This window comes from Fusarium tjaetaba, assembly GCF_013396195.1.
Source record: "Fusarium tjaetaba strain NRRL 66243 chromosome Unknown NRRL66243_c0000265, whole genome shotgun sequence".
Taxonomy (NCBI): domain Eukaryota; kingdom Fungi; phylum Ascomycota; class Sordariomycetes; order Hypocreales; family Nectriaceae; genus Fusarium; species Fusarium tjaetaba.
The window spans coordinates 1-12,293 of NW_023501461.1; the positions used below are offsets into that span (position 1 = coordinate 1).

The 12,293-nt window shown below is 49.5% G+C and overlaps 6 protein-coding genes across 6 annotated transcripts; 3 read left to right on the forward strand and 3 right to left on the reverse strand.

The window, feature by feature from the left end:
• Window positions 1-1,190: 1,190 nt before the first annotated feature.
• FTJAE_11002 (uncharacterized protein) lies at window positions 1,191-2,432 on the reverse strand (the record flags this gene model as incomplete). The annotated part of the gene is made up of 6 exons (XM_037343901.1): window positions 1,191-1,294; window positions 1,342-1,519; window positions 1,568-1,686; window positions 1,734-2,043; window positions 2,090-2,308; window positions 2,367-2,432. 6 exons carry the CDS (start codon window positions 2,430-2,432, stop codon window positions 1,191-1,193), a joined length of 996 nt encoding a protein of 331 aa, XP_037201915.1.
• A 458-nt stretch (window positions 2,433-2,890) lies between these two features.
• On the reverse strand, window positions 2,891-3,235 carry FTJAE_11003 (csbD-like domain protein; the record flags this gene model as incomplete). Its single annotated transcript, XM_037343902.1, has 2 exons — window positions 2,891-3,115; window positions 3,164-3,235. The coding sequence occupies 2 exons, from the start codon at window positions 3,233-3,235 to the stop codon at window positions 2,891-2,893; spliced, it is 297 nt and encodes a 98-aa protein (XP_037201916.1).
• Window positions 3,236-3,709: 474 nt separating this feature from the next.
• On the forward strand, window positions 3,710-4,324 carry FTJAE_11004 (signal peptidase I; the record flags this gene model as incomplete). The annotated part of the gene is made up of 3 exons (XM_037343903.1): window positions 3,710-3,790; window positions 3,840-4,054; window positions 4,102-4,324. 3 exons carry the CDS (start codon window positions 3,710-3,712, stop codon window positions 4,322-4,324), a joined length of 519 nt encoding a protein of 172 aa, XP_037201917.1.
• A 1,163-nt stretch (window positions 4,325-5,487) lies between these two features.
• On the forward strand, window positions 5,488-6,438 carry FTJAE_11005 (uncharacterized protein; the record flags this gene model as incomplete). The annotated part of the gene is made up of 2 exons (XM_037343904.1): window positions 5,488-5,832; window positions 5,884-6,438. 2 exons carry the CDS (start codon window positions 5,488-5,490, stop codon window positions 6,436-6,438), a joined length of 900 nt encoding a protein of 299 aa, XP_037201918.1.
• A 214-nt stretch (window positions 6,439-6,652) lies between these two features.
• FTJAE_11006 (Hsp70 chaperone protein) lies at window positions 6,653-9,190 on the reverse strand (the record flags this gene model as incomplete). The annotated part of the gene is made up of 9 exons (XM_037343905.1): window positions 6,653-6,732; window positions 6,841-7,008; window positions 7,087-7,261; window positions 7,347-7,524; window positions 7,582-7,709; window positions 7,760-7,859; window positions 7,918-8,113; window positions 8,335-8,371; window positions 8,423-9,190. 9 exons carry the CDS (start codon window positions 9,188-9,190, stop codon window positions 6,653-6,655), a joined length of 1,830 nt encoding a protein of 609 aa, XP_037201919.1.
• Window positions 9,191-9,825: 635 nt separating this feature from the next.
• Window positions 9,826-11,673, forward strand: FTJAE_11007 (uncharacterized protein; the record flags this gene model as incomplete). The annotated part of the gene is made up of 4 exons (XM_037343906.1): window positions 9,826-10,326; window positions 10,398-10,785; window positions 10,886-11,119; window positions 11,168-11,673. The coding sequence occupies 4 exons, from the start codon at window positions 9,826-9,828 to the stop codon at window positions 11,671-11,673; spliced, it is 1,629 nt and encodes a 542-aa protein (XP_037201920.1).
• Between the last annotated feature and the right edge of the window lie 620 nt (window positions 11,674-12,293).

Sequence of the window (12,293 nt, forward strand, 5' to 3'; positions counted from 1 at the left end):
GGCTAGAGAGTGACGAAAAGAGCGAAGAGACAGAGAGTAAAAGGGAAGAAGAAAAGAGCGACGCACAACAGAAAAGATTGACAAATGGGCCCGGGCGGAGAGATATGTCCTTCAAGACAAGACGATATCCTCTTGGTGAAGGAAGAAAGTCGGGGGTATGGGGGGATAAGCCTGTATTTATGCCGATGGTGTCTGTCTCACGCCGCGGGGTTCAAGGATGCCCGAGCATGAGGCAGCCAGCGACTCTACTACACAACTTATAGCCTCTGCAATGCAACCCGACCTCCATTGTTGGGTTCATTTAAACACTGCAATTAATAATCTGATTTCAAATCTCTTGTGATCTTGAAGCCCGAGTCTATCTTGCATTGATCTCGTTGTCGAGGCTGCAACTGCCAACACTCACTTCACGTTTTATCTCAGCCAAAGACCCCTGCAACGTGTAAAGGCTCAAAATGTCAATGCCCAACTCGAGTCGACTCACCGTCATCTTTGACCTTCCCCGGCTTTTCTTCCTAGTTGTTATTGCACCGCCGCGATTCAACAAGGCTCGTTTCGTGTCAACGCCAATCAATTCATCCGTGTTATCGCCACTCCAACCTCTCGATGTGACCGTGCAATACCACTCAGTAAAATGCCCTGTCGTGGTCTTGGTGGTGCCTCACCAACTCACTCATCCGTCCGGTACCCAATCGACGGTCTGTGTGAAGACGCTACCGAGCCCTGCCATTTGTGCCAGTAGATCTTTGCGTGTGATTGGTGAATATCCTACAACGGGGCTGGTTGATTTGCATCCAAGGTGGTGTTGCCAAGTCCTTGTCGCACGTAGCTTCACGACGCCGCAATGTTACAGGCGCATCTTGCACGCTTCACAACCGAGACGCTTATAAACCCGAATGTCGGTTACAGGCCTTGCGCCGTGGCTTTCAACCTGAATCAGTCAAACCATGGGAGTTACTTCGGCGAAACGTTGTCACAGACCGTTTATCAACGTTTTACAAAGGTCTCGTTGCTGCGAAGTCGAGTCAATTTTAGGTTTGAGAGGTTAATAAGACGTCTCGAGTAACCCTACCCCAACCAGGTGTATCAATCTATATCACATCAAGTCACTCAACCGGCAGACTTCCTCAATCCATCATTGACCGTCAAACAAATTCCAGCACCCATCACCATTCCCAATTCGTACCCCTTCATGAATCAAGGGCTGCTTGGGCAGCAGCGATTGCCCGAGCCTCAGAGTTTGATCGTGTGACGCTCTCTCGGGAAGCGATGAGACCTTGCATGAGGATGTACACTGTGGTCATCAGCATTTGCACCTTACAAATCAGAGGGACAACTCACTGATGGGCATCAAGAATACGAAGCCAATGGAGTAAAGAGTAATCGCTTCGTCCGACCCAACTTCGTTCTTGTCAAGCCAGAAAAATGGGTAGTATTTGGTGACGAGGTGACCAAAGGCCGCCCAACCCAGGTAAGCTGTGGCGGCAAACATGATGCCGATGAGGTGGATTCCGACAGTCTGGTGACAAAGTCAGTAAGCTGTTATCGTGACTGAACACCGACTTACCCATGGACGTCGAATGCTGTTGAGAACAAGGATCTCAAACACCATCACCGAAGAACCGAACGCGTACAAGGACAAAATGATGAAGGCACGGAACCATCCCTCTCCAAAGATGTCGGTGACTATTTATGGTCAGTTGACAAACATGCGATGAGGAAAGTGCTCTTACATGGAGCGGCAGGCGTCTGTTCGGCATATGGAGCCCAGACGCGCGAAGCGGTACCGTTGGGGGGTTGAGGCTCGGGTTGAGGCTCGCCACTGTTGTCATCACTATCGTGCTGGCGCGTGATGAAGAAGTAGATGGTCGAATTGGCAAAAGCGAAAACAGCAGTGATGGTGTAGAAGAGCGTAAAGTAGAACTGCTTGCGGAGGCTACCCATGTGCTTGGGGAGCGACATTCTTCGGATGAGCCATCCTTCCAAGCCCCCCATGTGTCGATCATGATGGTGGGGATAGTACAGATGGGTGAATGTCCAAGACTAGAGAGGTCAGCAACAGCGGAGACAATGCTCAGGCAAAACTCACGAAGGTCTTGAGCTGGTACAGAAAGACAAAGAACAGACTGATGTTGGCAAAGTCGAAGACGATGCGCCAATCAGAGAACTCGCTTTGTTCGTGGATCTCGTAATTGAGGACGAGGATTCCCACGGCTGTGACAAGCGACAAAACGATTCCACGCAAGATAACGAGTACATTCTGCGGAATGAATGACCACGGGGAGTGAGATGCTCGAAGGAAGGCAGGCTATAAACCATCAAGTCAGCAAGGGAAAATGATCCAAAGCATCGTGGAGATGACTTACATGATCCTGCATCACATTGGGGCTGGGGAGGCCATCGGCGTTCTGGAGGAGAGGTGCTGAATCCATCACGGAGACTCAGCGGGAGCAGCAAAGAAGGCGAGGAGGGTGCAGATCGATGATCAAAAAGATGCGGTGAAACAAATGATTGCAGTGAGGTGATGCTGGAGCGAGGAGCCGATGGAGCCAAGAAATGTAGGGGATCAGGCGTTGAAGAGGCGATGCTGAACGAGACAAAGAAACGCGATGATGAAGCCGGGAAGAAGAGAGACGAGAGGACGAAGCCATCGTGGTAGGTAAGTGTCGGCCAGCAGCTGAAGAAAGAAGGTGCTGTGATGTTAGCGAAGAAGGCAGTCACAACTGGAAGGCGCATGAGAGGCGATGCGAAAAGGAAGGAGGCAAGAGTGAGAGGCCCTCACGTTTCGGGACCCTAAATTTATGAAGATTTCAGTATTATCAGCCGAGTCAATCAACTCAACTTATCGCAATGCTAGTTCTATCGTACACTCATCAATAATACAATTCGTTTATTCCTGCTTGGGCGCAGCGCTCTCGTGCCCTTCTCGCTCCATACCCTGGCAACCGGTAAGTCTACCTGCAACCTCCTCGACCTTTCCATATCCCTTCTCGTGGTTCGGGTCGTTCTGCGCTCGAAGCTCGCCGGCCTTCTTCATATCGGCAAGACCTGCTGCCTTGTCCTGCTCACCAGAAGCCTTCCATGGTTGAGAGCCGGTAATGGCGCCAATGGTAGCCTGGAAGGTGTGAGTGAGAGTTCGCGGGGGGAATTGAGAAGGACTTACCTCTGCGGCTCCCTTGACGTATTGGGCGTGGCTGCCGATGAGACCGGGCTGCTGGTTGTTGTTGTCGGCCATTTTGAGTCTCGTTATTGGTGTAAGTGCAGGTACTTGAGTTGGTTCTGGTGAAGATCAAAATGCTTGGATCGGTAGAATTTGGAGATTATGAAGAAGAATGTAAACACAAGGAAAAAGACCAGCAGAGACGACCATTTTAAATACCAAGCTCCTTACTCGCCTGCAACGCCTATGACATCGATCTCATGCTTCACAAGCAGTCATGACATCACCTTCTTTTGAGCATGACACCCCCCGCGTTAGACCATTTATAGCGTCAAGGTCCCTGAAATTATGGGGACCATCTTGATCCAGCACCGCCACAAAACACCAGCCTCAAAATGCCACAGCTGTTCCAGACCAGGTGGCCCGTGCTCCCCGAGCTCCCATGAGCCAGATGTCCATTTCGCTCCAGCGCGAAAGTTGCATCGTGGAGTTGTCTAGCTCTACAACAACATCCTCTCGCCTCACGACACCCATATACAATCCCTCACCATGCTGTCGGCTCTTGGAAACCCGCGGCAAGCTGCTGCGCAGCTCATGAACTTTGCGCTCATCCTCTCTACGGCCTTCATGGTGCGAACGTGTCTTGTTCAGCGCCTGGACGAAAGCTAACCTGTCGCAGATGTGGAAAGGCCTCTCCGTTATCAGCGATTCACCGTCCCCGATCGTCGTCGTTCTATCTGGCTCCATGGAGCCCGCCTTCCAGCGAGGCGACCTCCTCTTCCTCTGGAACCGAAACCTAGTACAGGAGACCGAGATTGGGGAGGTTGTCGTTTACAACGTCAAGGACAAGGACATTCCTATTGTGCACCGAGTTGTACGCAAGTTTGGCAAGGGGTACGTTGTTTGTGCAGGAGTTGTGAGCAATGGCTAATGATGTGCAGTGACACCGCTCAGCTTCTCACCAAGGGAGACAACAACATGTCGGACGATACCGAGCTCTACGCCAAGAACCAAGACTACCTCGTACGAAGTGACATTATTGGAAGCGTTGTGGGATACATGCCATTCGTCGGTTACGTGACGATTCTTCTATCGGAATACCCTTGGCTAAAGACAGTGATGTTGGGATTTATGGGTCTCATGGTGGTTCTACAGCGAGAATAAATGGTGTATGCGACGGGAAGATCTTGGATATTATATATACAAAATAAGCGCTTGCATTGTCGCCGAAGTAGCGCCAGGAGACGATTCGATTGATACCCATCGCATTCATTTCACAGAGCATATCGGTGATTTCCCGACAGAGACGAATGATCTCAATGGGACGTTTTGGTGCCAAGCCGGCAGAAGTGATGTATCAATGTCACAACATCCGTTGCCCGTCTTGGCCAGGCACTTGACCAAAGGCTAGGTAGGCATTGCTTAGTGGGAGAGTACTCCGTATTGCTAGAGATTTACGGAGTTCAACCTTGTCTTTCGTTGGGTCCAGTTTGACTGACTCATTGAAAGGGACATTGAGCATAATAGCCCTATGGAATTGGCATTCAGGTTCGGCGATTTCCTCATGCTGTCCCCTAGTAGGTCTAATCTTAGCTGCAACCAGACCCATACCCAAAGCGGCTAACCATGAGGTTCTCAACGGCGGCCGCCAAGGATGAAAAGGAAAATTTCGCTTTGTTTCTTCTGTTAGTGGCGTTTTCGAAAGATTTTGGTTTCTATTCCCGACAATTCGTGCGTTTACCTGCATCATGATCCCATTTTCAGCCATGGATGTTTCATGTTTAAAGAAGCCTTGAATGAAGGACCTCAAGAAAAACAGAGCCAACGCGAGCGGCCTTGGCTTTACAGCCCATTCTGCTCTGGAACTAGAAGAGGTACTGAACATGGTTCTTGCAATCCCCATTCCGTAGGGCACTCAAACAAATCGCCATTCCCGTAACCGACAAGCCCCTTAGATCACCATCCATGGATCATGACCTCCACTCATCGCGCTACTCCTTGCAGCAAAGCCAATGGAAACGAGGGACTAACGCGGTTTTACTCCTTGCAAGGCTCAGGGGTCCTGATCCAACGCCTCAATCTCGAATAATGGCCCGGGGGGTTTCACAGCTGGAAGCGAGCTAATAGTTCCTTTTTCTCTTAAATAATAAAGTCTGTCCAGTGTCTTACCCTTCTTTTCGCACAAGGCTCTTCTTTTTCGTTTCCGGTCATTCGTTCGTCCGTTCCATTCGCTTCTTTCACACGTTATCGCTGTGCGCTACCTTCATTCCCGGGGCGCGTCCTTTCGTTCCATTTTATATTTTATTAAATCCGTCGTATTTCGTACAATGGCGCCTGAATCTGCTACCCAAACTGATCCTGCGCCAGCAGCTTCTCCCGCTGTTCCTCCCAATGCGCAACATGCCCCTCAGACGTACGCTCAGCAGCAACAGCAGCAACCTGGCTTCCAGCGAGACCCTCGCAGCTATGGACCCCCTTACGCGCCGTACCCGCAACAGCCTGCTCAGCAGCAATGGACGCCCCCTCGGGTCGCCGAGTCCAAGGCCTGGATGATCACCAAGCTCACACTCCACGGGATCGATATCCTTTGCTGTATCGTTGGACTTGGTCTTACGGGCGCGCTCAGAAGTACTGAGACACTGGGTCTGGTCGCGCTCGGTGCTTGTCCACTTGTACGGTCTCCGACCCCCCTTGATTTGATGTCATGTACTTACACTCTCTAGTTCGTCGTAGCTATGATCTGGGATATCGCCGAACTGGCCACTCGTTTCGGTCGCAAATGGAAGGCTGGAATTCACCCTGGCGCCCACGTCGCCATCTCCCTCTTCATCTGGCTAGGTGCCGCTATCGTCGGCGGTCTCGAGAGCACTTTCAGCGCATACTATAGCGAGTTCGATTACCTCGACGAAGACTGCGAATACAATTCTGCACGAGGACGATACATTTGCACAAGCAGCGACAAGGTTAGCAGCAAACGCACGCTTTTTATTGCGCTGTCAGTGTTTACCTGCCTCATCTGGCTCTGGCACTTCATCCTATTCGTCGGCGCGTGTATCGATACTCAGAAGCGAAACGCCGCAATGAGACGACCTGTTACAATGGTGTTTGGAGGACCGGCTTACTGGGGCCCCGGAGCGCAAGGTTTCCAACAGGTGCCTCAGTATTACGGACCTCCTCAAGGGCAGAATATCCCCATGCAGAACTGGGCACCACCACAAATGGGAAATGGCAAGGAACCTATGGCAGCAACTCAGCCTGCAGCGGAGCGCTACGCTTGAGAAGTTGGAGGATAACTGATTAGATCTGAGAAAATGGGAAGAATAATGTAAAACATGTAAAATGATGCCAAGATAAATAAATAAAAAACAAAAACTCTTTCTTTCCCTAGAAGCATCATGAAGTCTTCCAAAGCTCTGTACCATAAGCGGATCGAAGGCTGTCAAATCCTGTGCTTCGTTACAAGTTTGTTTGATTGCCTCGACCAAGACGTGATCAGTTGGCTCCTGGTGTGAATCCTGGCGCGATGCCCACCTTCAGTTCTCCAATCTGATGCCCGTTGAAAAGTTGAACACCTATTGATCGTAGATGGTTAGTGTCTGCGGCGTAGGGTGCCAAATTTGCGGATCTCGGCGTGGAAGGCAGCTTGAAAGTTGAACAGTGTAACAAAAGAAAAGACTCACATTTCATGTTTAGGCCGTCAATGGTCAATACCAACTCATAAGGGACCTTCCAGTATAAATCCATGGGGCGATTGTCACTAGGGTCCTGCACTCCCCCTTTCGCAAACAGCAACGGCCGGCGTAGTAGGTGCGCGACATCTGTCCTGAGAACACCAACTTTCTGAGCACCTAAGATGAAATGTCAGTGTTGGTTGATTGAGGCTGGCTAGCTGACTACTAAGGTAGGTCATGTCTCAGGGGCCATACCCTTAGTGATAAGCTCGTGTAGATAAATATGGTGGTCTAGGTAGGTGTCATCTGAAACCCATATTTCCTCCTGGCAAATAAAGGGCCCCTCTTTGATTGTACCATCATCGTTCCAGAAAGGGAACATTTGGCAACGCGATGCCGATGTCTGGAACGATGGCGGGATGTCTTGACCCTAGTTGTATTTGTCAGTGACCAACTCTTCTGTGGTGCAAACAGTAAAGGCTTGCCTTGTTCGCAATCCATTGAATGGCTGGTACAAATAGCTCCTGTTTCATCTCAAAGCCCTCGATACTCGGCTGTCCCGCATGCTTGGGAAGCTCAAAGGGCTCATCATAACGGATACCGTAGCTGCAACCTGCGATTCTAGTAGGGCCGTAGAGCTTGTTCAGAGCTCTTAGAACACCCCCCGAGGAAACAGCATCGATTGTTGTGAGCCTGTCTTAATCATGAGTTTCTGGCCATTAAGAGGGGGGGTGGGGGGTTGGATCTGACCGCTCCCGCTCGTCGGGGACATATAAGGCAGTATCGGAATCGTGTGCATCGTTGAAGCTTGCCAGCGCCTTGCGGAGATGAGCTCGTAAGGGCTTTGATTCCCCAAAGCCGCCCATCAAGACGACATGCTAGTTTCTCTTAGTTCAGTCACATCCCAGCAAACATTAACGCTACTCACGTCGGGTATCAGGCCACGTTGTGCCGTGGCTTGTAGCTGCTTCGTCACAAGCATAGACACCTCTTCACATACATGTCTGTAGATGCTGTTCAATCTCTCACTATTAAGATGGTCAGACCAAACTTATCTGGTGACTGGACTAGCGGTAAAGCACTTACGCCTGTATTGTCAGTCGATTAGGGCAAGGTGGTTGATCGTCTCTCGCCTGGTTCCGACTCCCGGGGTCGGACCGAAGCCCGAAGACCTCGAACTCCAAATCTTTGCTTTTCTGAGAGACAACCCACCCAGGCTTGACGAGGTACTCAAAGTCATGGACTGCCAACTTGCGGATGTGGCCTTCTAAAGTTACGCCACCTTCATTCAAATAGTCATGGTTTGCAAGGAGACTCTCTAGGAGTTTCCGGAATCCATTGTTCAGTGCATCGGAACCACAGTTACCACATAGAGAAAATACTCAGTCAGAACAGCCCACCACAGGTACAGTATAGGCTACTTGCCGCTATGATGCGCCAGCTGTCTCTCGAGCCGAAGAGGAACATTGCGAGTGACAGTATAACTTAAGGCGTCGCATGTACCTCCGCCTGCGTCAAGGATCGTGAAAACGTCTCCCTCCTATAACTGGTCAGTTTGTTGACAAAATTTCCAAGCCAAGAATTTGGTTACCTCGATTATTGAAAGGCCAGAGAGTAGCCACGTAGCTGCAGCTTCTGGCTCTGTTATCATAAACACTCTAGTGACACAGTCGTAGCCAAAGTCAACACCTGGGAAATTGACGCGCTTTGCGGCGATAGCGATACATGTTTGCATATCTCGCAGTGCACTTTGTCTCCAAATCACTGGGACGCAAATGACCAACTCTGTAGATGTAATAATGGTGCTCTCTGTAATCTCAGACTTAGCGTGACTGAGCAAGTTTGTTAGGTAGTCAATGGTCACCAAAAGCACCATCTTGTGAAGGGAGATCTGCCTTGAGTAAGGACCATTCTTGGATAGTCGGAGGAGAGTTTCGACGAGTTGGGGGTTCTGAATTTCGTGATTTTCTGATTGATTCATAAGATTCTTAAATCCGTACAGCAGAGAGTGTGTGTTGTCAGAATGTGACATAACCTTTGCCATATGATGCTGCACTTGGAATCCCCATTGTACCCGGTCATTCCCCGGACGGATAGTACCTGGTGGTTCGCTCCTTAGCTCATCCAGAGGTCGAAAAACCCAGTCGTTGGGGTATCGCATCAGCGTTGGGACTTCCAAGGACATCGAAGTCCCTCTTTGCATTGATATCTCATATGGGTATGCCCGAACTGTCCTGACGGCCAGATGAGGGCGTTCTGGGTGAATTCCTCTAGGGAGAAGGGCGTAGGAGACTGAAGAATTTGTTTCGCCGAAGTCAACGGCAACGACAAGTTTACTCGGGGTCTTAAAGAGAGGCATTGTGATGATATGGGATAAGGAGGAAATGTTTTAGAGAAAGGAAGAAAAGAAGGACATTTAAAGATAAGCATGGAGGGCATGTAGGTGGCAGCCATGGCTGCCTTATTCTGTACGGGACAAGGGAGTAAATGCTGCTTGAGGTATTGTCCTACAATTTGTGCACTGATGACTCCACGGAATCCAAACAAGCAAGGAACAAACTGTGACATGGCTTGCATTATTGTTTGTCTGTTAAGAAAAACTACCTGTGGTCAATTTTGTGAATTTCTATAGTTTGATTGTACCCAACAGAAAACATATGATTGTTTATTTGTCGATAGTTAAGAAACATCAAGGGCATATGTTATCCCATTCGAACCTTTGCACAATCCCAGTCTGCTCCTTTCTTTGTTGTCAGAGTTTTGGGTGTCCGCAGGTTTAGGTCCGCCAATTCACTGTTGCTCCTCTAGTGTGGTTCCATTACATATGCAGATATCCGGTGCCTGTGAAACAAAGAAACGCCACTGGCATTCGTCAAACAAAGGAACCAACAGCTCGCGATTATCAACAAAGCCTAAAAACCATTCACAAGACTTATCCCAAGCGTCACCTTTACAACTTTACAAATTCACAAGTTGCTGGATAGACTCATCACGATGGATCCAAATACCCCACGTAGTCCAAAGAGAACCAACGAAAGCTCGTACAACTTAAGAAAAAGAACCAAGACAGTCCAGTACGCAGATAACCCCCCAAGGAAGGGATCCGACAAGAAGCGCGTTCCTGGTAGAAGGCAACAAAGGCAGCAGAGAATGTGGGAACATGACGAGACCTGCCAGCTTCTAGCCCACTTCCAATGGAGCTTTAGCAATGGCGTTGATTTCTGGACTACGGCATTTCCCAAATTCCAAGACACTGTCCAACGAGCCTTCACCAATGACCAGGCGAAGAAACAGCTGCAGCATCTATCGAGCCAGCATGGCCAGATGGAAGGCGATGATGACTATGCCAACTTGCTCGAATCTGGCCTCGATTCGTTGAACCTACCAGACGAGATCGCCAGGAACGTTGATCAGTTCTTGAACCGTATACCCGACATCAGCGCTGGACAGTCTGCAGACGATGCGCGTTTGGACTCTCCAGAGAAGTTGAAAGCCGTGAGTATGGCCGCGTCAAGTCGATAATACCACTCTTCTCTCATCTCGTGCTGATGAACATGCGGTCACAGATATTGCCGGACGAAGAAGGCGCTGCAACCGCTGCCCTCGTTGATCAAGTCTCCTCTGTAGACCCCGGTCAAATAACAGCAGCGCAACAGTCATCTCAAGCTTCATCGCCCCTCGGCTCGATTAACCAACTTGTCGAGAACTCATCCCCAAAGAGGGGTGAAGCTTCCGTCGAGAAAGGCTTCGCCGATTCCCTACCGCCCACTAGAAGAGAAATAGTGGAAATAGAAACCCGATTAATTGCGTCGCTGATCGAAAATGGGCGGCTCAAGAAAGAGCTCAAGCAACATTACAAACCCGACGCCCGCGTGTTGCACACACTTCAGCAATTTCTGGAGTCTACACACGTGAGGGCCGGACGCAGCAGAACCTTCAACGCCAACGATCCAGGTATGAGCTCAAAAGAAATCTCCGGGGCATACGCGAGCTCGTTTTACAATATGCAAAATGCGTGTTCCCAAGCATGCCGACATGACTCAGAAGCACCCAGACAAACAAGCCTCTTGCAGTGATCTCGTCGAGTCCTGGGCTCTTGTTACCTTTAAGAGAAACCTGGAAGATTGCATTTCTCAAGTCAGAGAGTCCAAGCTTTCGAAAGACAAGTTGCTCCTAGGACTAGTAGGTTCAGCAGTTATCGAAATGGTATTCGAGCCAGCCTTCCCAGCATTCATTCAAGCGCCTAATCCTGTGGCGGAAGCCTATCGGGAGCTCATCCTTAATATCTGTAAGTGCTTGCAGCATTGAGGAAGGCCATGGCTAATCCATGATCTAGCGGGTCCCACTGAGCTTCATGAAGAAGACAGCAATGTTCTAACAAATCTCATCAGGAAGCATGAGCCCGAAATCATCAAAAGAAAGGTTGATGAACTGGATCTTATCCTTCATAAACACTTGGATCTCTTCTTCGTCTCTCCAAATGGCGAGGCTGAAGACCAAGAAGAAGCGTCAAGGCAAGGTGACGTTTTCACTTTGTTTCTCACAATGGCGCTGGAGTTCAAGATCGAACTCACATCGAACACCACGCGACTGAAGTTCTTCTACTATGCACCGGATGAAGCCTTTGATGATACACGTATGGAGCGATGCATGTTTGCAGATCGTGAAAAAAACATCATCAAAGCCTGCTTGTTCCCTCTTCTCTTATTCGCGCCGGAAACACCAACTTTAAAGGAGAATGTGCTCGACTACAATACCAAATACAGCACGTACTTCACAAGGATATTCGAGGGAAGCCATCTTGATCTGCAATTGGCGGCAAAGGCAATCGTGCTGACCTAGGGCTGGGTGAGGGAGAACAATGGAGAGGGTCTGACAGGAATCCTTTTGTATGCGAGATGAAATTTGTAGACACTATTTTCCTTATTTATGGTCATGTTGAACCGAAATGTTCCTTTTTATAAATATCCATGGCTTAGTCTCAGGTGAAATGTTTCAGCAAGTATTCTTTTTCGTGAATTAGGACCGCGGTAACACAAGAAGTTGCTGGCCTTTTGGCTTCTGAGAGAGGATATCTTGCCTGTCCTGATAGCGGATCGCTGAGTAGCTGTCTGGCTGTGCGATAGCCGCTGCCGTGATCAGGCGTTCAAGGTGTGAAGTCACGTAGGACTAGTGAAGGTGGAAACGAATGGAACAACGCGTCAGCAGATCCACGGTGAGGGAAGATGAAAGCCGCTTGCATCATAGAAAATCACGCGTGACCTCCCGGCCCATTTCCCACTGGAACTTGACCATACCATATGACAGTTTCGTCTGTAGCAAGATGAGTGCTGAGATAACGGGATGCAAGCAAGCTTAAGAGTAAGTCAGACATCGAAGTGGGAGTTTCTGCAGAACAGAGACCCCTAAGGAGGTGGAAGGTTGGGTCTCCAAGTAGTTATCTATGCCCAGTGCTGTAGCAA